Source organism: Phlebotomus papatasi, chromosome 2 (assembly GCF_024763615.1).
Source record: "Phlebotomus papatasi isolate M1 chromosome 2, Ppap_2.1, whole genome shotgun sequence".
Taxonomy (NCBI): Eukaryota; Metazoa; Arthropoda; class Insecta; order Diptera; family Psychodidae; genus Phlebotomus; species Phlebotomus papatasi.
In genome coordinates this window covers 47,087,562-47,115,544 of record NC_077223.1, presented here as the reverse complement: position 1 = coordinate 47,115,544, position 27,983 = coordinate 47,087,562, and the positions used below count along the sequence as shown (strand labels likewise).

The 27,983-nt window shown below is 34.4% G+C and overlaps 3 protein-coding genes across 5 annotated transcripts; 1 reads left to right on the top strand and 2 right to left on the bottom strand.

Annotated features, from left to right (window-relative positions):
• Positions 1-14: 14 nt before the first annotated feature.
• LOC129801369 (28S ribosomal protein S15, mitochondrial) lies at positions 15-27,908 on the bottom strand. 3 transcript variants are annotated; one of them, XM_055846321.1, is made up of 3 exons: positions 27,512-27,908; positions 26,962-27,449; positions 15-1,105 (listed from the first exon to the last, which is right to left on the bottom strand). In XM_055846321.1, the coding sequence occupies exons 1-2, from the start codon at positions 27,855-27,857 to the stop codon at positions 26,968-26,970; spliced, it is 828 nt and encodes a 275-aa protein (XP_055702296.1). In that variant the 5' UTR covers positions 27,858-27,908; the 3' UTR covers positions 15-1,105; positions 26,962-26,967. The 3 variants fall into 3 exon arrangements, with proteins under 3 accessions (XP_055702296.1, XP_055702295.1, XP_055702294.1); XM_055846320.1 differs by lacking the exon at positions 15-1,105 and adding an exon at positions 24,482-25,445; XM_055846319.1 differs by lacking the exon at positions 15-1,105 and having other exon boundaries at positions 26,926-27,449.
• LOC129801363 (SH3 domain-containing protein Dlish) lies at positions 22,190-23,744 on the top strand. The gene is made up of 2 exons (XM_055846308.1): positions 22,190-22,360; positions 22,442-23,744. Exons 1-2 carry the CDS (start codon positions 22,312-22,314, stop codon positions 23,533-23,535), a joined length of 1,143 nt encoding a protein of 380 aa, XP_055702283.1. The 5' UTR covers positions 22,190-22,311; the 3' UTR covers positions 23,536-23,744.
• Positions 23,801-24,292, bottom strand: LOC129801372 (N-alpha-acetyltransferase 38, NatC auxiliary subunit). The gene is made up of 2 exons (XM_055846325.1): positions 24,166-24,292; positions 23,801-24,106 (listed from the first exon to the last, which is right to left on the bottom strand). The coding sequence occupies exons 1-2, from the start codon at positions 24,229-24,231 to the stop codon at positions 23,834-23,836; spliced, it is 339 nt and encodes a 112-aa protein (XP_055702300.1). The 5' UTR covers positions 24,232-24,292; the 3' UTR covers positions 23,801-23,833.
• Positions 27,909-27,983: the final 75 nt, after the last annotated feature.

Here is a 27,983-nt window from a genome sequence, read left to right as displayed (position 1 = left end):
AGAAAATCTTAATATTCTTTTCAATAAAAGATTCTGCGACACTCTTTGGCCTCTAGCAATGCACACTTCCTATGTGCCAATTTTCACGTTTTAGCGCTCTTCGGATGATCTTCTAGCGAGTTGATCGCCAATGAACGCCCGTGACACAGAGAGAATTAATCTCAGGATCGTGCCCGGATCCGGGGGCTGATTTCCAATGTCAAATCAAGAGCTTAATTTATGTGTGATCAACACACTCTCTCTCTCTCGATGTACTGAACAAATTGTGCAGATATTGTGCTTGTAGATCAATTCACAAATGTGTTGCAAAAATTCCCTCTTTATAGTATATTTTCAAAAACATCCAACTTCTTTTGTTTTTGTTTTCTTTGGAAAATCACACAAACACTATATTTCTTCTCCGTCTTTTTTTTTCTTCTTTTGTAAAATGTCTCATTCAATTCAAATGGCAGTTTTGGGGAAAATATCTTACAACATATCGCGATCTCTGCACATTTTTGCTCAAATCTTCACACAAACTACGGCTGTTTGAGGAAATGTGTTGACACCAAACGATAATTTAGCATGTGAACGGTGGCACCTTCAGTTCAATATTGAAAAGGAAACAAACAAGTCACTCAATTCTTTCTATCAAAAACTATACCACCCCAAGAAAATGTCCAACACACTCACTTTTACTTGCTTCTTTCTTTTTTCTTTAGGTATAGAGTTATGTAGATATTTTTTTTACTTTGCAGGGTTGAGTCTAAAACTCTACAACAACAAAAAATCACGATGTATTTCCTTCGGCTTGTTACCTCAAACTACGCAGTTACCAAAGCTCCTTCTCTACTTTCCCGAATATTTTCAAATATATATATATATATACGATTTTTCTCACGCCTCGCTATATAGCACTGTGGCTTGATGGTTATTTAGAGATACAACACCACACAGTGGAATGCTCATGTGGTGAGAATGGTAAAATGTCATGAAATATTTCGTTAATCCTTTAGCGTAACTCTGGGATGTATCATCATTTCACACAAAAAACACTCCCCCATTCCTTGCCATAATAGTTAATTTTCAATCGATGCAACCTGTCACGGTAAAAGATTGATGCTTCCTGAAAATAGATGGAATAGACGGAGAATAATAAGTGAAAATGACTGGGATATTGCATAAGAATGTAAAATAGAACACGGTGTATTCCAATAAAGCAACAAAAAAAACAACTTCAAAAAGAATCTCCACATTCTACCTTCTAAAGAGGTATAAAATCAATATTTTATCGCAAATTATTGACTAAAATATACTCTGTCTATATGGTTTCACTTGGTGAAGAAACCTGCTTCACTATGCAAATATCACATCGTTGATCGTTCTTTTATTTTTATTCAACATCTCCATAAACTTGTCTTTTCTCCAATCATTCAAAACGCAATTTTTCCTTAAGGCAGAAAAATCATATTTCTTTTTTACTGCACTACTAGAAAGTAGAATAAAAAGACAGAATTCCACCCTAACATGAGAAAAAAAAGATGGAAGAAGATTGATAGCAGAAATAATTTATCATCATATAAAATGTATTTAAATTAAATTACCAACATGCGATTAGATTGTGTATGGTCATAAAAATACTTGAAAATTGTTAATCAACAATTTTAGGGGAAAACTCATAAATCTGCACAATGGAAAGCACATTTATAACCCACAACACTTGTTCTTGTCGCTCTTTTTTTTATCACTCTGACGACAAAATCGTATTCCAATTATTTATTACGTGCTATAAAATGAAAATCGATTATTTTTATATTCATCAAACTCTGTAATGTTTGGAAAGAAATTCTAATATTGATTTTCAACCACAAAAAAAAGATAACATTAAGTTAAGCACCCTAATATGTGGTAAATATGGGAAAATACATAAATTAGCTGTAAATTATTTTCCTATTACTGTATTGTACTACATTTTACTGTAATATCATGTAGCCATTGCCATCTTAGTATCGATTTCAACCCTCTGGAAAAATGGATGGCAAAGAGTGCCCTGCTTTGCGAGGTACTCGAACTCTTAACTTGGATGCTACACCTCAAAAGTAGTATTGATTTGAAGCGATTCATATATTCATAAATCATTCAAAAGATCCCCCAAAATAGTTTAAAAACAATAGAATTGATTTTCTACTCTGAAAAAATATCTTGTTAAAAGGATAAATGGATTTTGACAAAAGAATAGTTTAACAAAACTTTTATTCACATTTTATATGGAAAAATATCCTTTTGACAAACTTTTAACAAAATACAGCTGGCCACCGATTTGACAAAACTTTTCCACATTCTGTATGGAAGAACATCCTTTTGACAAACTTCTCTTGATAATTTGACAAGACATTCTTTTCAGAGTAGCAAAAAGTAGTTATCGGTTCTTAACCGGTTCATAACCGATTGGAACTGTTTCAGACTTGTGAAAAATTCAAAGACCTTTCTAACGAACCCAAGCATAACACCATTCGGTTAAGAAATACGCTCTCTAGAACCTTTTTTAAGTTTGGCCTTGAAAAACTGTTATTAGAAATGACTCAACGATATTGGCGTAAGGTAAAGTGCCCTCACTCGACCGTTTCCTCGACTCGAGCGGTAGAGGTATGCATTCAATGTATTTATATTTATCTTTAATTATTATTAATTAATTTATTAACAGGTCAATTATTCCATAAATAATACTCCCTCCGTTCGGAAATAAGTCATACGTTTGGGAAAAAATTGGGATTAAGGGAAAGTTTGTTGATAAATGTTTTGTGTATCAACAATTATCTCTTGTAAAAAACTATTGTTAATGTTAAGAACTAGAATTGGGGTCCAGTCTTCATGGTAAGTTGAGGAACAAATGTCTTATTTTTTTGCTTTTTATTTTCAATTTAAATTAAGTGCAGTGGTGAGAGATAGAGACTTGGGACGTTCGGGGACCCCCCCCCCCGAAAAATTTAGAACAAATTCTAGCCTGTAATGTTCATCAGAGTCCATCTTTTAGTAATTAACTATCTACCGGAGGTCTTTGAAAAAAACGCGAAAAATGAACAACTTCAACATATGGATTCTTTAATTTACCATCGTCGTAAGATCCCCATATTATCCCTGAACATGGAGGATAGTTCATACATAAGATATTTACAAATAACAAAAACGTTCTCTAAAACCATTCCTTAACCCCTAGTTTTTCCCCAAACGTACGACTCATTTCGGAACGGAGGGAGTACGAATCAGTGACAATTTCGTAGAAATTGACCTTCAAATTCAAAAATTGACCCATCGGTCGAGTCGAGGAACCCGGTCGAATGAGGACACTTTACCTTATATGGACGAAATGTTCGCTTAGATAACCTCTAACTCATATCCATAAGTGACAAAAAAAATCATACGAAGCATTTTCAAGCAATCCAAAATATCATGGTTTTGGAGGAAAAGAAAAAGAGCGAGAGAGAAATGAAGGGCATGTTAATAGTTAACTTATTGGAGGATCCTCAGAAAGGCCCAAGTCTCTATCTCTAACCGTTTGGCCTCTAGGCGTGGTAATAGTCATACGGGCAGACAACGTGATGTCATTTCTCAGAAATCGTGTGAAATGCGAAGAAAATGCAAAGATAAAGAAAAATGATCCTCGAGAGGCAGAAAATGGTAATTTTCTGGGTTAAAAAAGTCGAAGGATTTTATCGACGCTTCCATTCCATGCTATGCTATCTCATAATGACAACTTTTTAGGAGAACCATGTGAATTTAACGATTTTCTGTGTTGCCCGTGTAATTTTATTTTCAAAAAAATTAAATATCTCGTCATCCGGATATCGGATGATCAGCATTCATCAGTTGTAGATCTCGATCCTAAGAATAACAGACCTCTCATAGTAATATAAGACTAACTCAACTTAGTACGGTAGTATCGCTAGTATGGAATGGGGCTGTCGATATATACTGCTCTTTTTATGGAGTTCAAACAATATAAAGGGAGAAACATACAACAAGACAACAATATAAAGGGAGACTTAAAGATCAAATTGAAGAATTACGAAATTATTTACTTCACCACCCCTTTTTATTTTTGCCCGTTAATAAATCTACCTAGATCAAAAAATACTTATATATTGCTCACAAGTTAATAAAACTTCTTAAGGACCACAAAAGCAAAAGTGGCATTTTTTATATGAATTTACTTTTTAAAATAACTCCTCTCTTTTGCTCTATTTTTGCCTATATTTTTGTTATAGGGTGAGTGTGCCAAATTTCGGCATAGTTGCATGCAAGCGCCAAAGTCTCAAGTTTTAAATGTAATATCGTCGGTTGGATCAGCAATTGTCGTAACTCCCTCATCAACTAATCAGCAATTCGTGTATAGTGTGTGTACTTCCAAGTCGTTAGACGAAATGCTGATGAGGTGATGACGAAGTTACGACAATTGCTGATCCAACTGACGATATCTTTAATAGAAATTGATTTTTTCATTCCTTCTACTTTAGGAGTGTTGCTTAGAACCTTGTAGACAGTTTATCGTCTTTATTTACTTTAAAATCGTTCTTAATACATTTTAAAATGAATAAAAATGTAGACATAGCTTTAGTGCCCTATTTCGGCCACCTTCATTCTCATAGTTCCTTGCCCTTCGAGAATTCTTCCAATGTTTTTTCACGTCATCTCGTTTGTCAAAGCTACATTTTTTGTTATTCTTTTGCATTGTATAATCTCTAGAGTTTGTAAAAACTAAAAAATCATGGAAATTCGAGGAACAAAAAAGGTGGCCCCACTTACCCTATATATTTTTTGCTAAAAATATCGCTACTAATTAATTCAAACTTTAAGCTGTCTACACATTATCAAAAAATTCTGTAAAAAATGACATTAAAAAAAGTTCTTTAAAAAAATCGCCTCCAGACTAGTGAAATTTTTTTTAAAAAAAACTGGATTTTTTACAGAAATTTGTATAGTGTGTAGGCGATTTTGTAAAAAAACGACCCATTTTTTTAAAAAATCAAGGTTTTTTCTTTAAAAAAATTCTTTTAAAAAAATGCCTCTACACACTGGGACAATTTTTTACAAAACAGTTTTTTAAAGAATTTTTTAAAAAATCACAGCAACTCGAGACATTTTTCATGAAAATTTGTCATTTGAGTGGTGGAAAAAGTGTGAAAAGTGTTTGTTGGAATTCCCTGGGATAGTTGTTAGTGAATGTTCGTGGAAAATTTTCCAAAATTGCGAAAGTGCAGTGTTTTTCTACAGAAGTTGTTCCCAGTGGAATCAAAGCCAGCTTTGGAGGAACACTTTCGCTGATTTTTCTTTTGACGTTGCCGAAAGTTGTGATGTCTGTGTATTCTTGAAGATTGTTATGGTACAGTAACCTCGTGCACCAAATTAAAACATGAATGGAAAGAAGGAAATTGAAGAATTTTGGAACATGAACCTGGTAAATCAATCAAGACAATAGACCTATTCAGAGCCACTGAGGAGATCCTAGTACATACAAGAGTCATCCGTAGTTACCACAGCCCATCACTTGAAGCCCCAGAACCACCTCCCATTATTCCTCCTTTTCAACCACGATGGAAATGTTCCCATCCGGAAGCACAAGGATGAGATGGCTACAAACTTTTGCTTCCTCCATGGGACTCCTGCTTGGACAGTAGTGGATAGAGGGAGAAGGCTTTAATGTACACCGGATAACCAATAAAAGATTTCGGATTGGAAACCAAGATATGAGAATTTATTTTTCATAAAATTTATCATAATTATCACCAGTGTCCGGAATCAAATCAGTGTCATCCAGTATCCGGAATCAAATTTGTAGAGTTGCACTGGATCAATTTTTGCAGGAATTTTGGTGAAGCACTTTCTAATTATTCCTCAAAGTCCTTCCCCTCATTCACTATCATGCTCTTCCAATTGTAGTCCTGAATTTTTTGCAGGAATAGCTTTGCAATAAAATCAGCGAGTTTTTTTTTTAGCATATTCATAGTACTTACGTCAATGTTCTTGGTTACAAATACTCCTGTTCATCCAAACGTATCCATAAGTTTTCCTGAAGTCCTGAAGCTTTTCCAGAAAGAGCTGCTGATCAATGGAATCTAGGATCTTTTGAGCTGCACACCTTCTTCTCCACTCTACCCATTGTTCCTGGTAACAAATTTGTCCTTCCGAGTAATTTCTGCGGTTCTTCTGATGAGCATGTCTTGGTTTCCAGATCATCGCAAAGAAAAACAATTTCTGTACATAAATAACTGCGATAGTCACACAAAATTTTTAGGGAAAAACAACATTTTGAGGTTATGTTCACACACTCCGGAATATTGATTCCACTGGGAACAACTTCTGTAGAAAAACACTGCACTTTTGCAATTTTGGAAAATTTTCCACGAACATTCACTAACAACTATCCCAGGGAATTCCAACAAACACTTTTCACACTTTTTCCACCACTCAAATGACAAATTTTCATGAAAAATAATCCCAAGCGAAATGCTGAGAGTAATCTGTCAGAAATTTTTTACAAAAATTAAGTCTAGTGTGGAGGCATTTTTTTTAAAAAAAATTTTTAAAAAACAGTTTTTTTTAAAAAATTTTTTAAAAAATTTTTTAAAGAATTTTTTTAAAAAATGCTCATAATGTGTAGACAGCTTAAAACTTTTGAAATAAATTCAGTCTTTATGCCACTTTACTTATTTATAACAGGAAAATCACATAAAATACAAAATTTCCACTCATTTATCCTCTAATTAGCAATTTAAGAAATAATTTCCACATAATCCCAAAAACGTAAAAACAGCTTTTAATATAATTATACTTTAAGAATAAAATCTTGCTAAGAGAACAGGGATCTTTCTCCATGTGACTTTAGTATCATATCGACGTAAATGTATGTATATATACGTTTTAATGAGAACAGAGATTAACTTGTAAAATAAATTTCTGAAATCATCTCCTAAAATACAAATTTTTCCTAACATTGTCTTTTTTCATGTGCAACCGATTAAAAAATTAAATACTCTGCTAAAGTAATCTAAAATCTATCCAAAATAGAGTTGAAATAATAAAATTTCGTGGTTTGGAAGATTCCGGTGATCACCAGTGAAATTTGGATTTATCTCAAAAATAGACATGCTTTTGGCCAGAGCTTTCGGTCGGAACATGGACCTTCTTCAGTGGCTATAAAGGGTATTTTTGGGTTTCTTGAGGATTCGTCAGTTCTTGTGAAAAAAACAACACTAGAAAAAAATCATTTGGTAAGGTTTATAGGTGAGAGAATATAGTTTTAGTCGAATGAATGAATTAGAAATTTTTCAAAAATAGCCTTGCGTTTGTTAATAAATGAAATACCCTTTCTTTATAGAAACCGAAGAAGGTTCATATCCGGACCGAAAGCTCTGAGAATCTCCCAAACCAATTCATCATACACGTCTAGCATCTACTAATAAAGTTACACTTGTTCTTTAGTAATTTATGTAAAGGAATATTGGCCAAAATCAATTGACAAATTACCTTTTTGAGATTTATGTATAAACATAATAATTAAGATTCCATAATATTAATATAATTATAATATTAAACCATTAGAAAACATTTTTATAATATAAATCATTGGGAATTTGGATATATCGCCATTCTTAAATACTCCATAAAACGACCAAAGAAATAGTCCATATAAAACCACCAATTAGACTAGTTTGTGATAAACTAAACGTAAATTTTATTGATTTCAATCTCAACTGGACTTGGCTGGACATTTTGTTGCAAACTTTTGACCTATTTTCAAATCTGATAACTTTTGACCTTCCACAAGCAACTAATTTTAGAAATAACACAGCTTAATAAAATTAAATGACTTCCACTTAATATTATTTATAGATTGATTTTTTTTTCTTGCTTCACAGCTCATCATTTTTGCTTCCTCTTACTGAAAACTTCCCAGAGAAATCTTCCCAATGAAATATCAAGGAGAAAAATCAATATTTAGCAAAAATCACGTAGCATCGAATGGTATGAGAGTTGGAGAGAGAGAAAAAGAAAGATCCTCGAGAAACCAATTGGAAAGCAATTGAAATCAATTCAAAGCAATTTATTTTGCACATCCGCAAAATAAAATCACCAGACGCTTTGTCTTACTTTAGCACTGAAAGAAACTTTTTTTCTGCTTTCAGAGAATGTTATAGGTAGAAAAAGTTTATTTCATAGGGGTATTTTAGGAAGAAAAAAACGACCCTGTACCTTTTTTTTTAAACATTACTGATGGATTTTAAATTTAAACCTTGAATTGTATAAATAAATTGAAATAAATCTCCGTATTTACACAGATTTTCTTCAACTTCATAAAATACTCTTCAAAGGAAAAGAAATTTTAAAAGTACCCCACCCACAAATTTTCTCTTAGAACACCTCTCACAAAATATTTTATCCACCATGACCAACCCATCAAGTTCAACGCTTGAAGAATTACAGGATTTTTCTGCTGCGTCACATCTCTTCCCTTCCACACTTGCTCTTTTTCCGTTGGGAAAATCACCATTAAAGCTGGAAAATGTTTAAACAAAGGATTTCGCGGTGGAAGAGGTCAAACAATCCCTTTCACATTGCCTCATATAAAAAAATAATAAAATGAAAAATTGTTTGAAAAAACAAAGAAAAGTAAATGATAAAGAATGGTAATTATGGAGGATGTGAAGGTAGATTAAATTGAATTTTTTTTAGAATTATTTTCCTCTGGGAAAATTTAGGGACAACTAATGAACTCACATAAGCGCACTATTTTAACAAAATGGTCCTACCTTTAAAGAAAAAACTTCTTTTCCACGCTACTTTTAACACAAGACTAACATCCGTGCTCTTTTTTAATTACTTTTCCTTGTCTACACCAAAAAGAAAACGGATAAGATACCAAAAAGAAAGTGCAAGAAGCGCTTAAAAGGAATCTACCGTCAACACTGAGAGATTTCACTTTGGGAATAGCTTTGAACTTTCAATGGTTCTCTCCCAGAGTCTTGCCTCAATGTGTAATCAATAGCGAAGGACATGCGCGTCAAAGGCTGAAGCCTCAATATTCCTTATCCAAAGACATATTCCCACTTCAAATGCTCCTTCTCTTCCCTCTTCAACGACACTCAAACCCGAAACCTCTTCTAGTCTCTCCTCCTCCCCCACGAAAACCACCCTGAGCAGACAAAACTCTGGTGGAATCTTTCGCCAGGGACTCGAGGATTTTCCCCTCATCGGAGCACGTCTACCCGAAGGTATGCACGTGTGCAAAAGTAGAGCAGAGCGAAGCTCAACATTTTCCTCAATAGGAACACCGAAGTGAAACCGATTCGAGATGCACCCGGGAGGGGCCAAAGAGCTCACAAAAAGCAGACAAAAATCAATACAGACAGAACAGGACCTAGAATAAAAAAAATAGTCATATCCTCTCCACAATTATTCATATGTCCATTATTAACACTTTTCGCAATTATACCATTCACCACCTCATTAAATTGCCTAAAAGAATGTTCGACACGAAACAATCAATCAACATGACAAGTTTGTTTCTTCAACTCATTAAGTATAGGCTACAAAGGCTTGAGTTTTCCAAAATAAATGAAACTCTTTGACTTGAAATTGTATATAAAAAAATAGTCTTTTTTTAGAGTTGAAAAAATTTTGAATGAAAATGAAACGCAAAATCAAGTAGATTTTTAAACTAGGGGGTAATAATACGGGGGTAAAATTTGGAATCGGACCTAAATTACAATTTTGGGATTGTCTCATGGTTTCAGATATGCAAAAGAAAAAGACTAGTATCATCTAAAATATGAGGAAATTACAAAATTCCAATTTAGATCCGATTCCTAAATTATCTTAAATAAATTAAATACAAAGTATCCCATATTCCTACGTAGTCCACGTGACCGATATGATTTGACTCAAGCTGATCCTCGAAAATATTTGGCTTATAAAAGTTTGCAGTAAAGATTAATCCTAAATTGTCATACACTGAGGACTTAGAATCATCTATTAAAAGTCATTAGGATCAATTTCTTTTACCCAATCCATTACTGCCATATTTTACAGGTTAAATATGCATGAATAGACAAGGAAAATAAGAAAAAGATCATTGGTATTTAATTTAGGTACATAATATTTAAATTTATAACGTTCTAGTCATAATATTTAATTAAAACGTGTGAGTTTTCTCTTTTAAAATTATTTACAAAAGAATATTAATATATATTATCATAAATGACTTATTTTTTTCCTACTGTTATCTTAAAAAAATATTTATAACATATTTATAATGATGCTCGAGAAGATCTACGTAAGGCAAAATATAATATTAGATTAATTATAAAAAGATAGGGAAAGTGTGCCAAATTCCGACCAGCTTCTAATTTCGGCCACTTTGAGTGTAATTTCGGCTATGCAAATAAGTTAATTAAAATTATGTATGTAATCTTCGAATAGTCAATGAATTCATTTTGCTTTTAAATATTTATTCATTTTAGGATGTATTAACACAAAGACCGTTAAATTTTAGGTATAATTTTAATTTAAATTGCGTTGTAAAAACTCAGTGTGGAAAGAGTCTTACAAAAAATGTGACGATTTGTGGTGAAGTGCAAAATGTTTTCCTTCGGTGTTTTTCATGAAAATTGATTAGTTTTCATTAAAGATTCTTTCTGTTTATGTTAATAGTGAATCAATCTTTAAATTTCGAGTAAAATTTCGCAGCTGGATTCTGTATTTCGCGTAAAAAAGTATATGCTTTGTGAGCGTCTCTCCGGTAAGGTAGTGTTGCCTATTCCGGCAACATCTTTTGCTTTCCTAAATTTATTATTCATTTTGTGTTTTTTTTTCAATTTCTGAGTTCTACAATGTCCAGAAAAAAAACCATCGCTTCTATGGAAAAGATGATGTGGAAAAGGCCTTGGAAGAGTTCAGGAAGGGCAAATTGCGGGAATCTGCGCGTAAATTTGAGATGCTACTCTTCAGGTCTTCAGGACAAATTACACGGAAGATCTCAGGGCTTGTGGGTCATATAAACGTATTAAACTAAATATTAAACTCGTTCCGTTTGACGTTTTGAAATTTTCTATCCGTTGCGTCCCAAAGGTGGTCAAGAAAAAGTTGGCCGATATTTCACTCAAAGTGGCCGGAATACTACCCAAAGCAATGTCCATATTATTATTAGTTTTTGAATATTTTAGGAAGTGATTTAAAGAAAACAAAGATGATAAACTAGTTTTCAAGGTTCCACACAACCTTCCCGAAAAAGAAGTAAAAAAAAATATCAATATGAATTAAAAATATTGCATTTCAAACTTAGGACTTCGGTGCTTATGTGCAACTATGCCGAAATTTGGCACATTTACCCTACGTAAAATCAAATTCGATCGAATTCGATCTAATTAAAAGGTAATCTGCTTGAACTTTATGCAAAATGTAAAGTAAATGTATTAAAGTTAATTTATAAAATTCGTAGGCTGCCCGTAATTCCCTTTAAGGACAAAACACGTTTTACGGGCCAAAAAATCAACAATAAAAATTAAACCGATAAACAAAATTTGTGAAACGTTTTACATATAACCTTGGAAACAACAGAGTCTGAATCAGTGTATTTTTTGCCTCTATGAACGATAGGGACAAAAATAACCCAATATTCTGACATGCATAGTTTCTGGTGTCAAGAGGTTAAAAAATTTGAAAATATATAATATTAGATGAGATCATATATTCTGTCAGTAGAAGAGGTAAAAAGTTTGGAGTGGTATATCTCAGCTCCTGATGAACATAATTGGATGAGTGAACTATTGTTGGAAAGCTTGGTTCATTGGCTTTCAGAATCAGGTATATGTAATCTGCTATGAATAAACCATGGTCATCCAGAACCATTTATGTCGAGGAAGACACATTTTGCAACGTCTTTTTTGGCCATCTACTTCTGGGACCAGGAGTGACCCACTTTTCTCGCACATGGACTGTTCGTTAGAGGAACTCAAATAGTATAATTTGTGGAAGAAACTTTTTTTTTGGACATCTTACTTTTTTTTATTCATCGACTTTTGCAAGAATTTTAACATTTTACACGCATAGAAAAAAATGACAGAAATCCTTCTATCTCATTTTCTGGACAAACTAATGAAGATATCGACTTGGAATGTTCTAAGTACTCCCCCATAAGTTGATCCAAAGAATCCAAATATCATATCAATTTCATCCCCACGTCTATCCTTCCCCTCCAGAAACCACTGTTTTAGGATTTTTGTAATTTTTTCCTTGCGTGTAAAATGTTAAAATTCTTGCAAAAGTCGATGAATAAAAAAAAGTAAGACGTCCAAAAAAAAAGTTTCTTCCACAAATTATACCCTTTGAGTTCCTCTAACGAACAGTCCAAGTGCGAGAATTGTGGGTCACTCCTGGTCCCAGTAGTTGATGGTCAAAAATGACGCTGCAAAAAGTGTCTTCTTCGACATAAATGGTTCTGGATGACCATGATTTACCCATAGCCAATTACATATACCAGATTCTGAAAGCTAATGAACCAAGCTTTCCAACAATAGTTCACTCATCCAATTATGTTCATCATGAGCTGAGATATACCACTCCAAACTTTTTACCTCTTCTACTGACAGAATATATGATCTCATCTAATATAATAAGTCATTGATCAAAGCAGTAGTTTGAAAATTCGTCACTTTTGAGCTTAAATATTTACTACATAGCAAATAGTTGGAGATTTGCAAAAAAATTTCCTAGATTCCTACGACCTTTTACTTTACGATTACGTACAAACATTTAGAAAGAAATGACTTTAGGTAGCCAGGAAAAATTATTTTCTCTATGAGTCACGGGTGACCCAATCGTCCTTAAAGCATACTCAATTTTGTTGTAAATATATTTTTTTTTAAGATGACAGCCAAATTTTCACCCAGATATAGTCGGAAAAATATTTTTTAAAAAAACTCGACTTATTACAGAATTTAATAAAGCGATCGATACACAATGGTTCATAAAATCATCTCATAAATTAATTTCAGGAATTTATCTTAGCACAAAAATTGCTTTTAAAAACATTATATTTTTATTACAAAAAATAAAAATAAAACCAATAGTGTGTAAGATAAATTTAACGAAAATAAAATACGAGCGATATATGTCGATTTTTACAGCTACGATTTTACAAAAAATCCACGTTTTTATAAAACCCCTCACTGCAAAATTTCCGTATTAGGGGAAGTGAGGTACTTTTAAAAATGGGGCACCTTTGAAATTAGGATTTTTCACCTATTGAGCCATCATGATATAATTTAGATTTAGATGCATTAATAGATTGATAAGCTAAATTACATTATAATATTACTATATGATATTATGATATGACATTACTCAGTTCCACAGGAGAAAAATCTCAATTTCAAAGGTGCCCCGCACTTCCCCCTAGTAGTTTTATATTCTCTTGACTCATACAACAAAACTTCACAAATACAGTAAGTAAACGATTAGACACAATAATCATGTATATAAGAATGTTTGATTCCAAATATTGTGTTTTTGACCAAAAATTTCCATTGATTTAACTTATGTTGTAATCGCAAAAAACGTCTATTTTTGAAAACACACATTTCCTTTTTTGTCCAAGCACAACTCTGTGACCTTAGCGATAATTGTTATAACTCTTGGTTCTGTTTATAAATAAGAAACAGCGCTCTGTAAAAAACATCAACCTTTCCTAATCTGCCAAATCCATTGGGCCTATCAATAATAATTTTCTCTTGAAGTCTCTTTATTAATTTCTGAACACAAAAATGTTAATCACCGCAGAATGTAATGTAAATTTGAAAGCCAGTTTCTGATGTGGAAAATAACTAATGCCATATACATTAGATATCTTGCTTTGGAAATTTCCTCAAAATATCTAAAAGCATTGGATTCCCAAGTGACAAAAATCAAACAAACGAGAAAGACTGATATTTATCCAATTCTCTCATTGTCATTTCTTTTCTAAATAACACTTCCACTGTCAAGGCTGTGGCTATTTGGGCGTGAAAGAAGTTAATTTCGCGATAATGAAAATCAAGATTGTTGTTTTGTATTTTTTCTTCTCTATCTTTTACGTGTTCTTTTCCAAAAATAAAGCAGACACTCTGCAGATTTTAGATTTAAATTGTAAACTAACAAGTATTATAAACAAAATTAGCAAATAATTCAAACTGAATAAAAATGAAACTCTATTTTTGGGAGAATCCACTTCTTATGTCTTCTGTTTCTTCTTTCAACCTAGTGTTTGTTTTTTTTTCACTTTGTCAGTGAATTTAGAATTATTTGCTAAATGGCAAACAGTATAAACAGTGACATAATCACTGAATGTGTGATTCATTTTTTGCTAATAAATTTATTCTTAAACTCAGTTGATTTTTATTATATGAATATAGGTATTTCAGTTTGCTTATTACTTTATAAATCGTGCACCCGATAAGAGATATGCTTCTCAAAATTTATTATTCCTATATTTAAAAAAAAATGATAATGGAATTACGTCATTTTAATTAAATATCCCCAATGTATGTAGGGGAAAGTACTCTCCCTTCGAACGTTCATGCCTTGGAATAATGTGAATTTTCTTTTATTTTCCCTAAGAGATTTACACATTTTTATTGAATATTAGTTATCTTATCATGAATTATTGATAATTATGTAATAATTGTGTATAAGTCTCTAGGAAAAATAATAGAAAATTCACATTATCCAAACACTGAGAGAGAAATCCGAAAAAGTTAAAATAACATTCCGGAAATGTTAATTTTACCCTGCAGTATTGATCTAAAATCGGTGTAAATATTACACTTTTTAGGTGTATTAGGGGTTAAAGTTACCCTTTTTCATGTTAATTTTACACTTAAAAAGGTGTAAAATTAACATTAAAAAATGTTGATATATTTTTACACCTTAAAAGCGTTAAAGTTATGAGGAAAAAAAGTTAATCGCACCCTCTTTTTTTCTCAGTGCAAGCATGAACGTTCGAAGGGAGAGTACTTTCTCCTATTGCAAACAAATATAACTCTGTATACGGTACAATGGAGTATAATTTGGAATCAAATCTACACCACCTACACATTTAAATTTAAAAATTTTCTCACTGTTTTTCAAATGGGCAAAGATAAAACTTTGAACGAGTTTGAGCCATACACTTAAAAAATACATCTTCGTAGAAGTTTTCTTTTGTTCATTTAAAACAGTAAGGAATTCTCTAAAATCCAATTCGGTTCGATTCTAATTTACCCTATTATACCCTACACGAGTGAAAAAAAACAACATTACATTGAACAAAATGATGAAAAACTGTAAAGTTAACAAAAATATAGTAAATAATAAAGATATTAAATTGTTAAATTAGTTGAATTCTATAATACAAAATACTTTCGAATAAATTGTAATTACTAAAAAACTGTACAGCTCTTATAATAACTATATGTAAACCACATAAAAACCCCGAAAAGACTATCAGTTACTGTTCAGCCTCTAATATCAGTAACAGATGCGCTGACAAAAACTATATTATAAGATTATAGCACTGAGTTCAAGAAAAAAAGACTTTAAAAAAATATTCTAAAATCAACAATGTTTAAGTATTAACAAAAATCAAATGAAAACCACCCACACTTCACCCTCAAAAGATTGCAAACACAATTCCCATTGACGGAGAAAGGTCTTTTAATAGAGTGGCAAAAAAAAACCATAGCATTGGCTAAAAACGCGCACATACAACAAATCTCAGCTAAAGCCACTTTTCCACTTCCAAGGCTATTTTTGTTCGGCAAATTTTCTGCAAATATTGAATGAGGTGATTTCCACTTGAAACAAATGAGGCTCCAACTCCTCAATAGCTCTAGCTTTTCAATTTGGACTATAAATATCATTCGGATGGATGGAAGAATAAAGTACAGAAAGAAAAAAAAACGTGCAAATATCCAACTACACGGTGCAGATTAATTGGTGAACTAACATCATGTTTGCCCAGAGAACATTCTCAATTAGCTAGAGAGCATTTCTCTCTCTTTTCCACAGCACATTTCCACTCTATTTTTTATCAGTTGATTGGAAACGGATGCAACGGATAAAATCCAAGCTTCGTCACTTTGATTTGTATTTTTATATCTATTCATTATCAAGCACCACACCTTCTTCAAAGCCCTGCTTGTGGTTTATCAGTTTCAAGTAGTTTTAGAGGAATTCTTATAATTAGACTAGTCTCATATTAACCCATTATATTTTATAATTTTGATTTAAATGAAAATATTGAAATGATTAAAAATATTAAAAACTAAAAGAATAAAGCCGAGCTATAGCGTACTAACATTTTTCAGTCGTGAGATATTTAACTTTGAAAATTAGAAATTTTGTTTTAACAATTTATAATATGGTATGGCTGAGCATGGCAGATCATTTCTATTCAGTTAGTTCAAATGACCTTACTAATCCGTATGGTTAATTTTACAATCAGCTTTCGATCGATCGCAGTTGGGTAGTATTTGGAGTGGGGTAGTTTCGAGCAGCTGACTCATTGCCCAAATGTTTATGAACTATGTCCAAGGTAACTAAGTCAAGTTTCTTTCTCTTAATATAGCATGGCAATCAATAAGTTTAAAGATTTATCTTAAATTCGTATCCGGCAATTTAATCATATATTCAAGAGTCGTAATTTTGGCCGAGATGTGACCTCTGTTTAGAAAATTAGGAAAGTAATAGGGGAAGTAGGGCACCTTGGAATAGGGGTGTCTGAGTGTAAAATTAATTGAGTGTAAAAAGATTTTTTTAAGGGAAAACTGTTTAATATTGTAAATTCACCTCTTTAGCCACTGAAGAGCGTAGAGCACCGAAAGCTCTGGGAAGTAAAGAATTTTTATTCTGGGTTGAACCTCCTCACGTCCGATGATCACCGGATTTGTTCTTTAATGAATATCAATGTCGGTTCCCTACATTCTTTCAAGTCGACATTTTATCATTATATTTTATTACTTGAACTATAGCAAGCAATCAGTATTATAATCCATCGTTTATGCGTCTATCCGTCCGGTCGTCATCAGACCTAGATGCCAAATGGTTAAAGATAGAGACTTCGGACATTCGGAGGAAGACAACACAAGGATCATTGATATAACCTTCATATTTCCCTCACACTTCATCTTCGTTTCAAAACCTGCTATTTTGGCATTGTTTTGTAGTGCTTTAGAACAGAGATGTGCAAAAACCGTTGAAACCGAATTAATGTCAAAATAAGTTTGTTATAGTAGCGTTTTGACCATTTACGTAAATGTTTCGTTTGACGTTTATTCGGTTTCAACGGTTCTTGCACGCCTATGCTTTAGAATATATTTTAAAGGTTACCTAGGCAGATGTTTCGTCCATATTCGAAAATATCGATTCGGGTTAGCTGAGATTATTTACAATCTAAGTTTCTGTGGTTTGAGATATAATGCGACCTCAACAGATCGGGCTCAAAATTTGAATGTACACGTTTTGCCTCTAATAGATCGCGAACATCACATCCGCCAAAAAAACGGATTTCCTGGCCATTCAGCCTTCTGGCCGGCTCGCCGTTTTAACCGCTTTAACGTAATAAAAACACTCCTGGCGAGATCGAAGAGATATAATCCAGAAGTTTTCGGCAAAGGATAAATAGCGGAGACTGGGGCAAAAAGTCACAAAACGGATATTTTATTTTTTTTACAAGCTACTCGAGCGCTTCAAAAATTTCTAATTAGCGCAGTTTTATAGGAAATTTACCGCTCTACAACTTTGTGAAAGTAATATTCCTCCTCTTTATAAGGAAATACGTTTATCGAGCTAATTTATAAAAGGTAATTTTGTGACTATTCTCAAAAAAAGCTGGGGCAAATAGTACCAGACATGGGGTATTATCATATTTTGATTCGCTTCATTGCGGGCTTCCGTAAAATTGAAAAAATACCTAGAGGACATATTTTCATAGAAAATTTATTCATCTACACCTTTGTAAAACACCGTTATCTCTGCGAGAAAAGTGAGAATACGAGAAAAGCGCTTTTCCAGCTATTTTAGAAAAAAAAACACACAAAAGACTGCAAATCGTTTCACCAATGCAAACAACAAGCGGCGAGACATGGTAATGACGTTTCTTTTCGCCGTGAGACATCAGAAATTGCTTCACTTTTTGTTACTTTTTGCTCTATACCTTTTGTTACTTTTTACCCCAAGTGGCCATTTTTAATAAAAAGATTTCTAGAGAAAAGAACCTTTGTGAAATTCTAAGATAGAGGATTCGTATTCAAAAATCCAAATTATTTACAAAATATTCACCATTGCATCAATTTTGGAAAATAAGTAGGTAATAATTGTTATCTTCTGCAAGGAAAATATTTCAAAAATAGGGCTAAAAATTTCGATATTTTTTATTTACTAAATTCCTTGTTCGAATTCTAAGAAACTTACGACATTGAAGAAGGTCTATGGAGGCTATTTAAAATTGAGCCGCTATCTTTTTTACCTTGGAAGATATTGAATTTTGAATTTTTCGATTTGTGACTTTTTGCCCCAGTCTCCCCTATTGAGTGTATGTCAATCATATGCTGATATCACATCAATCCCCCAACACCCCGACCGACATTTTGGAGCACCCTAAAATTTTATTTTTTCTACAACTCAGAACCTATGGCATCGGTCATTTTCGATAAAAAAAAACAACTTAAGCCCCCTGACCCAAGATAGAAGTGACCAAAAATTGAATCTCAAAAGGGCTCTAGCTCCGGTTCCCAGATATATCGATTTTCTTGTGAAAATTAAATTCCTTTACATAACTGAAAATTTCTACACGATAAAACCTTAAATTAAAAACCGAATATGCAAATATTTGAAAAAGGCCCAGATTAAGAATAAACTGAGGTCTATTGGGCTCAGTAACTTAAATATTTTTAAACGAATAAAAAAATTATAATGATCAATAAAAAAAGCCTAATAATAGCACTCTTCGCAGAAATCTTCAATTTTTTTGACAAAATGATTTTGAAGAACCACACAATGAAGAATATTTTTGATGTTTAATCATAGCATTATGAAATATATTTTCAATTTTGTAATTCTTCAAAATCACTTTATCACAATCACTTAAGATTTCTAGGAGGAGTAATGAGTAATGCTATAAACACACGTACGACTTAAACCGAGAGACGGCTTAACGTAATTATAATCAAAATTCTGATTTGACTAAATTTCCATCACTTTCCTACTAAGCCGTTACTCGGCTTAAGCCGAGAGACGGATTAGTCATAAACTGATGTAAATGCAATCTGAAGATTATTTTGATTATAATTACGTTAAGCAGTTTCTCGGCTTAAGTCGTAAGTGTGTCTAGTCTAGGGCATAATGCTGTAACCCTACATCCTAAATAGCCTCTACACATTAGAGTAATTTATGCTCATATTTGACGGTTTTTCTTATACAAGCGTAGGCAATTTGCTTCAATATGAAAATAAATATCTCTAATGTGTAAGAGGCCATCTAAAAGAATAGTATTCAAAAAAAATCATAAAGGAGAATGATCAAATCTGGTCCCGGAATCGCCAACAATGGAAACTTTGTCATTGGATAGAAATTGGTATAGGTAACAGCTTTTGTTCTAGGACCAATGTTCTAAACCATGGAGGAACAGTTCTACAACAAAAAAAACTACAGTAGCCTCTCGCTCAATCGGCTCTTGTTCAATTGGGCGCAAAATTTTGTTGACAATTTTCACGTTTAATTGTGAAGCAAGTTTACTCAAATTCGCTGTAGTTCCTCTTATTTTATCATGATTCTTTATAATTGAGCACTTTTTTATGGAATTTACAATGATTTTGAAGTCTAAATCTATCGATAATTTGCATGACATTTTGCCCCATATGCCCGATTGAGAGAAAATCTACTGTATTCAGACAGAGATGAGAGTAGGTGCATTTTGAAGATACTGATGTAAGATTAAAAAAAAATGCTGGGACCGCCGGGACCCAGAACGATAAACGCTGGGAGTCCTTGTAAAAAGGCCTTTATTCTTCTGATAAATTGCTGTTTTGACAACGAATTACGCAAGAACTGCTGTAGTGATCTTGATGAAATTCGGTATAGGGTCAGTGTATGTTTTAAAATTTTTATTTATTCATACCACCCCCTCCCTCCACCCCCCTTTCTGGTAGCTCCTATACAAAATGGGGGCACTTTATCTTATAACTCCTTTCTAAAAGGAGGTAGAAAGCTGAAATTCTGCTAGGGAACAAATGGATTCCGGAACCAGCGCCCATATAGGGTAAGTGTGCCAAATTTCGGCATAGTTGCATGCAAGCGACAAAGTCTCAAGTTTGAAATGTAATATTTTTAATAAAAATTGAATATTTTTGTAACTCTTTTATAAGGAGTGTTGCTTGGAACCTTGCAGACAATTTTCATCTTTATTTTCTCTAATATCATTCTTAATACATTTTAAAATGAATAAAAATGTAGACATAGCATAGGTGGTCTATTTCGGCCACCTTCATTCTCATACTTCCTTGCCCTTCCGGAATTCTTTAAATACTTTTTCAGATCATCTTGTTCGTCGAAGCAATATTTTTTACTATTTTTTTTGCATTGTACAATCTCAAGAGTATCCAAAAACTAAAAATTCATGGAAATTCGAGAAACAAAAAATATGGCCGAAATTGCAAGCTGGCCGGAATTTGGCACACTTACCCTAGTTTTGACCATTCTCCTTTATTTTAATTTAGTTCCTGTGAAGGGGTGTGACCTAAAATTATTTATGGGCGGAGTTTACTAAGTGGGTCAAGTACTATCAGTACTATCAAGTAAAATTTCAGTGAATTAAAAGAGTGCCCTCTTGAATGGTTAATGCCTGTATTCTCAGACAATATTTTCTATTATTAAATTGATATTTATTAAAGAAAATGTAAACCATGATGGCTTTTTCCATTCTTACAATTTTTATCACCTCTTCTCATTTTTTTTAGGTCATCTTAAAGAGCTCTCTTCAATCTACCAATCACAATAAAACAAAAATTACCCAGTTTTCATGAAAATCTTGTAACAATCCACTTGAGCGCACTCAAAGTCATTGAACTCACTGTGTGTTTTTTTTATGGAAATTTTTTTTTCCACTATTTCATCGATTCCTTTGCACAATGCTCACTTTTCTGACTTACTTGGAAAGTCTCCAAATAGATTGTGCAATTTCCTTGAATACCAGACATTTTGGGAAAATGGATTTCCCTCTCTTCCAACAGGATTCCTATTAGATGTCTTTTAAAGGTCTCTAAAAGGATTATCATCCCCTTTGGAGATCATCATATATCCACCAGAACGACCGTCAATTTTGTAATGAATTTTAAATAAAAATTTTGTGAACATTTCCTATCAATAGGTGTGATTTTTCCATAGAGGACGCAATGTCAGCCATAGAAGAAAACCAAGCCCCTTTTTTTAAGTGCATATTGCTTCTTCGTGGATTTTCTCAATTATCTCACATTTCCCACAGCATTGCACAACATTCCCACGATAATTGCATCCAATAAATCTCAATGAGACATTTTTATATGCCCTGAATGCAATTTTGCACGAAATTTAAGTAGAAAAAGGCGTGATTTTCCCAACTTTCGCTGTGATTTTCCTTCGATAATGGTCTACCACTTTGCAAGACTCAAAAATCAACAATTTCACACAAAATTACTCACTTTTCACGCAGCAGCACGTCAATGAACTCCAAATCAACACTTTATCGGCAGATATTCACGGTGATAGTAATTTTATCAGCAATTTTTCGGATGTTTTTCCGCAAGCACACGCAATACAACACAAAATAATCATAGACAGCATTCAAACCTACCCGGCTGACTTAGTGTACTTGAAAGTCTGACAGATTGCACATGCCTAAGGTGTTCCCGTTAGCACTACTGGAAATTGCAATGTGCATAAAATAAATTTAATATCATTCGAAGAAAATGAAGATTAATAAACTTATACATATGACATACAGAATGATATTTTCGCTTTCACTCCCAAGATTAGGATTGGGAATCTAGGGCAGTTAATAAACAATATTAGTCTTGTATGGAAATTTCCATAGACAAATCCACTGCAATTTCTCCTAAGCAAAATTCTCCAATGGGATGTATAACAAGTTTTATTTCGCATTCCATCCACTTGGAAGTGTTAGTATAGAATCTGACAGCTGCTGGAAGTATCAGGAAGTGGTTTTATGAGAAATTCCTTTTTATTGTGGTTTTTTGTAATGTTCTGACTTAAATAGAGATACAATTGGAAATGGCATTCCTGTGTCCAGTGCGCATTCGGCGCGGGAAGAAGAAAAAAGGTAGTAAAAACCCCTTGGGAAATTTCCCGTGAAAAAATTATTAAATTTATGCAAACATGTTTTTGTTGTCCATGTCAGCAGCAATGGGAGCAGAATTGGACAAGGATCTCACGCTCCAGGGCAGTGGATTGGGTCTGAATCATGGAATGGGACGTATCACAGGCTCTGCCAGCATCGAGACACTGGTAAGGGTGGGAATTGAGAAGGAACATGGCCTGAGTCCGGACTCAAAGATGGTCGTAATGCACGATTTTACACCCTGTGTTGATGATGAACTGGAAGTGAAACGTGGTCAGATTGTGAATATCCTGTACCGTGAGAATGACTGGGTGTATGTAATAGGGCAGGACACAAGGCAGGAAGGTTTCATTCCGCATTCCTACTGCGCCCCCTTTAATACTCAACTGGCAGACCTGGCCATCAAGAAGAAGCTGCCCAGGGATCAAGTGGTGGGCTTCACGACAGTCGAAATCAACGGAGAAGCTCCGGAAATTGCCACAGAACTGATGGATGACTCAACACCGGGTCTCATGGGACTGCAAGCTTCACTGAAACACTCTCAAGCCAGCCTGAGTTCCGAGCCGGATTTCTTGCCATTCGCCAAGGATCCCAGTGGACGTTACATTGTGCTCTATACATTCATCGCGCGCGATGAGAATGACGTGTCCGTGGAACGAGGTGAATTTGTCACAGTGCTCAATCGCGAAGATCCTGACTGGTTCTGGATCGTACGTAGTGATGGCCAAGAGGGCTTTATCCCATCGGGATTTGTCTATCCGGCTGACAATGTACTCCAGGGCAGTGTCAAAATGCCCAATAATACATCCAACACCAATAATACCCTCACCTCATCCAACTGCCCCACTAATCCTGCCCAAACTGCCGCTCCGTCATCCGGAACTGTCAATACAGCCACAGCCAATGCAAATGCAGCCAATCAGCAGATTCTCGGTGGCTCTGAGGATCTGCGCTATCACGGCACAGAACTCGTGATGCTGTACGACTACAAAGCTCAGGCTCCGGATGATCTGTCGGTGCGAAGGGGCGACTGGATCTATGCTGACCTGAATAATCAAACGGTAGACGGATGGTTGTGGGCATATGCGCCCAAGACGCGCAAATACGGCTTCATCCCCAAGGCCTATGCCCGTCCACCTGCCATGACGAGCCTCTAAGGACAAAGCCTGAGTCCTTCAGGCCCTTCCAAGTGCCTCGAATTCCCTTCCCTGCTCTCAAAACCCTCAACAAGGTAATGCTTCCGGCGGCGCGGGAATCTCCAGTGAAATTGCATTTAAAGGATATTTTTACACTGATATTTTTTATATGTCTACTAAAAATTTTCTGACGTTTTTTTTTATAAAAATATTTAACAATTATGAAGAAATGGCTGTTTTTTTCCTTGACTCATACAAATCGCCCAAATGAAAAACTAATATTAAGTATTAATCTATATTAATTTAAAAAATTACAGTTCTAAGCCTCAAATTGCTGTCCACTCATATCAACTTCCATTGAAACTATATGCCTTCCGGGTATCATAACAAGCCCCAGAATCCTTTCCTCTCCACCTTCTTCGGTATATTCAGAGCACATTCCCAGAATCACATTTGCATCAGCATCCGTACACAGAAATACCCCAATCAGGAGTCTTCCGTCCGTCATGACTATGCGGAAATTCCTATTGAGCCAGGACTTCAGGAGGATCTTTCCCTGTGTCATTGACGCAGCTTGTTCCGACGGTTCAACCTACGAACAGTGTCTTGAATTTTTCAATTAAACAACATACCCAGCGTGTCTAGAAATACCCTGCTGTGTAAATCAATGCTCCTCTTATCATTTTCAGATAGATCTTCATCACTGGAGTAATTCATCTTAAAATACTCTGTGCTTCTTTCCAGGAAAATGTCACAAAACTGAAAACAAACCCGACTAACCACACATTCGATATTCCAGAGGAAAGCCAGTGATAAGACTAGATTAGCTTATAGAGGTGTGATTCCTTCATTGCCAATTTGGATTATGGCAAACTCGAATGATATTTATACATAAATAATGCAAATTTCGTATAATAATTCTTAAACTGTATGTAACATATTATCGTTATTAATAAGGAAAATTGGATGAGAAATGCATAAAAGTTGCTGTGGTTTTGAATGGTCTCAGATTCCTGAGCAGACAAATTTTTAGGCTCCGATCATCGTGCTCTCCTGGACTACTCCGAGTCCAGTCGTAGGGGAGTCGAGGCTTCGATATGGCCTCGTATGTTGGAGGGGAACGTTTCATTCTTACCTCAAGCCCTTGGTCTCTGCCCAGAAAATGGTTATCAGGACGATGTCACGGAAGGGAAGGAGGGCCCATACCAAGGAGTTATTCGCGCACTGGAGTATTCTCCCGCTTATTAGCCTCTATGTTTATAGGGTTACCGATCTCCACTTCAAATATTGTGGACGGGCTATATTTTTTCCAAGAGCTAGAGAACAAAGAGGTCAAAATATGATGACTGTTTCCACGCCACGACGAGAGATCTTCAAAACGTCTCTTAATTATCGTGGACCTTCAATCATCAATAATCTTTTGTTTGTTGTTAGGCCCTTAACTAGAGGCGATCTGAGGCTGTGGCTCGGGCGGAACTGTGTAGAGGCTGCGTCTCGCATGATGAAGTCGCAGTATACGTAGTAAATACATAGTAGCAAATTTATTATACTGCTTGGTTGGTCGGTGGTGCGTGTGTGTTCCGTCACTGTGATCCGATACTGATTTGATCTGATTTGATTTTCTGACCTTCGTTTATTATTCTCTTTTTGGGTTTATTTTATCTTATTTTGTTTTATTTTGTTGGACACGTTAGAGTACTTCATTTACGGTATTGGTTTCTATGTATGTTGTGATATCTTGCTGCATTCTTATGGCCAAACAGCTAGTATAGCTAGGCCTCTATTCTTATCATTGACTTAGGCACTCATGGACAAACTCAGGAATCAATGTAAAAATGTAAAAGTGTAAACCTGACAATATACAACCTATACAGTAGACACTCCCTAATTCGGCTCTTTTAACTCTTCAACGACGAGACATTTTTTACGAACTGAAAATCAACAATAAAAATTAAACTGAGAAACATAATCAATGAAAAGTCTTACATATAACCTTGGAAAGTCCAACAGAGTCTGATTCGGTGTATTTTGTTCTTCTATGAACGATAGGGACAAAAATAGACCAAAAATTTAAGTAATTTTTCTGACAATACCAATGAATAATATTTTTCGCTTTAATGAAAAATACGTATGAGTATTGTAGTTTTTCTTTTCCAAAAGGGTTTTGCTTAAAAAAAGTGAAGTATAAAAAATTAATAAAATCAATTATGAATCTGAGAATTTAAAAATTCGTCATTTTTGAGCTTAAATACAGTAGAGTAGACTCTCTCTCAATTGGGCATTTGGGGCAAAATGTCAACCGGTTTATCGATAGATTTGGGCGTCAAAGTCTTTGTAAATTCCACAAAAAGCGCTCAATTATAAAGAATCACGATAAAATAGGAAGAATTACAGCAAATTTGAGCGAATTTTCTTCATAATTAAACGTGAAAATTGGCAACAAAATTTTTCGCCAGATTGAAAAAGAGCCAATTGAGTGAGAGTATACTGTATTTACTAGTACATAACATAGTACATAGCATATAGCTAGAGACTTGCAAAAAATATTCTAGATTCCTTCAACCTTCTACTTTACAATTATGTATATACATAAGAAAAAATAACTTTAGGTAGCCAGGAAAAATTATTTTCTTTATGGGACACTGGTATTACAATCGTCCTTAAAGGTTTAAGATCGGGCTACTTTTTAATTCGGGCAGCAGTTACATTTGAAAAAAGTTGGTTGACATTTTTCAAGTTTGATTGTGATTATCGAATGAATATTAGCAAATTTTATTTAAATTGAAGAAATCTTTAAACAGCAATATCTCGAGAACTAGTCGACCAATGTCGCAAATTTTTTTTAATTTGGTTTAAATTTTCTGTACTACAACATAATCAAAAATTTTCAAAAACGCATTCTTAGATTTCGAGATAAAACTACAAAATGTAAGACGAATCGGTTCCGCGCCTAAAGTCACTGCCATTATTATGAATTCCCAGAGATTGATTAGGTACACAATGTGCCTTGTCATGCCCGATTTCCAAGGCCTCGGTTATTTTGATCTCAAAAAACGTGATATTTAATCGGTTTAGAAACGGGTTTTCAAAAAAATAATAGCACAGAAATCGTCGTACGCGCGAGTATATTTAAAATATTTAATATTTAAATATTTAAATATTTAATAAAAATTATGAAGATATCTTTTTCCAAACCAGAGCTATTGCGTACTACGGACTGCCGGACATGAAATTTCCGGCTTATGATTTTCGATATTAGGGATGTTCAAAACATATACCCTGTGAATTTAAGCTCGATCTGAGCACTTTGAGAAAATCAGAGGATTACAATAGGTGTGATTAGAAGGAATCACACCTAATACTTCCCGAAGTAATTATTCGTCATGAGTTCGTATAGGAAATAAAAACCAATTTCTAACTAAAAAAATTATTATTCTAAGGACTCACCGGCTCTTAGTGACCTTTGGAGGCTGCTGTGGTGGCTTTTTGCTGCATTATGGCCTGGGACAACTTTTGTCTGGCTTGATTTATTTGTTCCTCCGTGACTGTCTGAGGTAACTTGAGTGTTTCCTGCTCCTTCTTGATAAACTCCAAATTCTTGATTTTCTTCTCGAGGAATTCCACTTGCTGCGACTCAAGTTCCTTTCGATAATCCTCCAATTTATTCTCCCTGATCTCATTACAGTGGCTGTCTGTGAGTTTCCTTATAGCATACTTCCTGCCCACTAGAACATATTCAGCCGGATGAGCTTTGTACACGATATCGAGTTTTTCCAGAAGCCATTCGAATCTTCTGTAATCCCATCGTCTCATGTACTTCAAAAAGCACTTTCTCTTGTCTATCAACTCCTTCAGATACACCTTAAGTACCCGATTACGCGGATGGGCTGCAAAAATCTCCTGCAGACGCCTAATTCTAGCCGTCTGATCGGCAACTGAAAAGATTTTTTTTTCAGTAATTTTCTCCTGATTCCGGATTACAATTTTTTCAACTTACTCAAGGCCTCCATTGATCCGACATCGAGAGGATGTCTCTGCACTTCTTCCCTCATAATATTTCGCAAATGATGTCCTGTCTTCTTGCCAGGAAAACTCTCCAGTGAAAATAGTTTCTTCACAGTTTCATCTGCTTCCTCGAGACTTTTGCAATCTCTGTACTCCGTCACTGGTAGGGAAAGATCCACCGGTGGACTGGGAGCCATATCTCCACTCTTTTCAGGACGTGTGCAGCAAATCTTTTCTGGACGTACCCATTTGATGGGTAATTCGGGTTTAAATGCATAGTGACGCACAAAAATCCAGGAATTACCCGAAAAAGGAACAATTTTCTTCAACAAACTCATCCTGGACGACTGCACGCACGAGTGAGCTACCCAGCTGACCTAATGACAGTATAACTTCCAGTTATACAAAGAATAATATCACAAAGTAATTTTATTTATGGTGAGTTTAAATGAATATTCTAATAA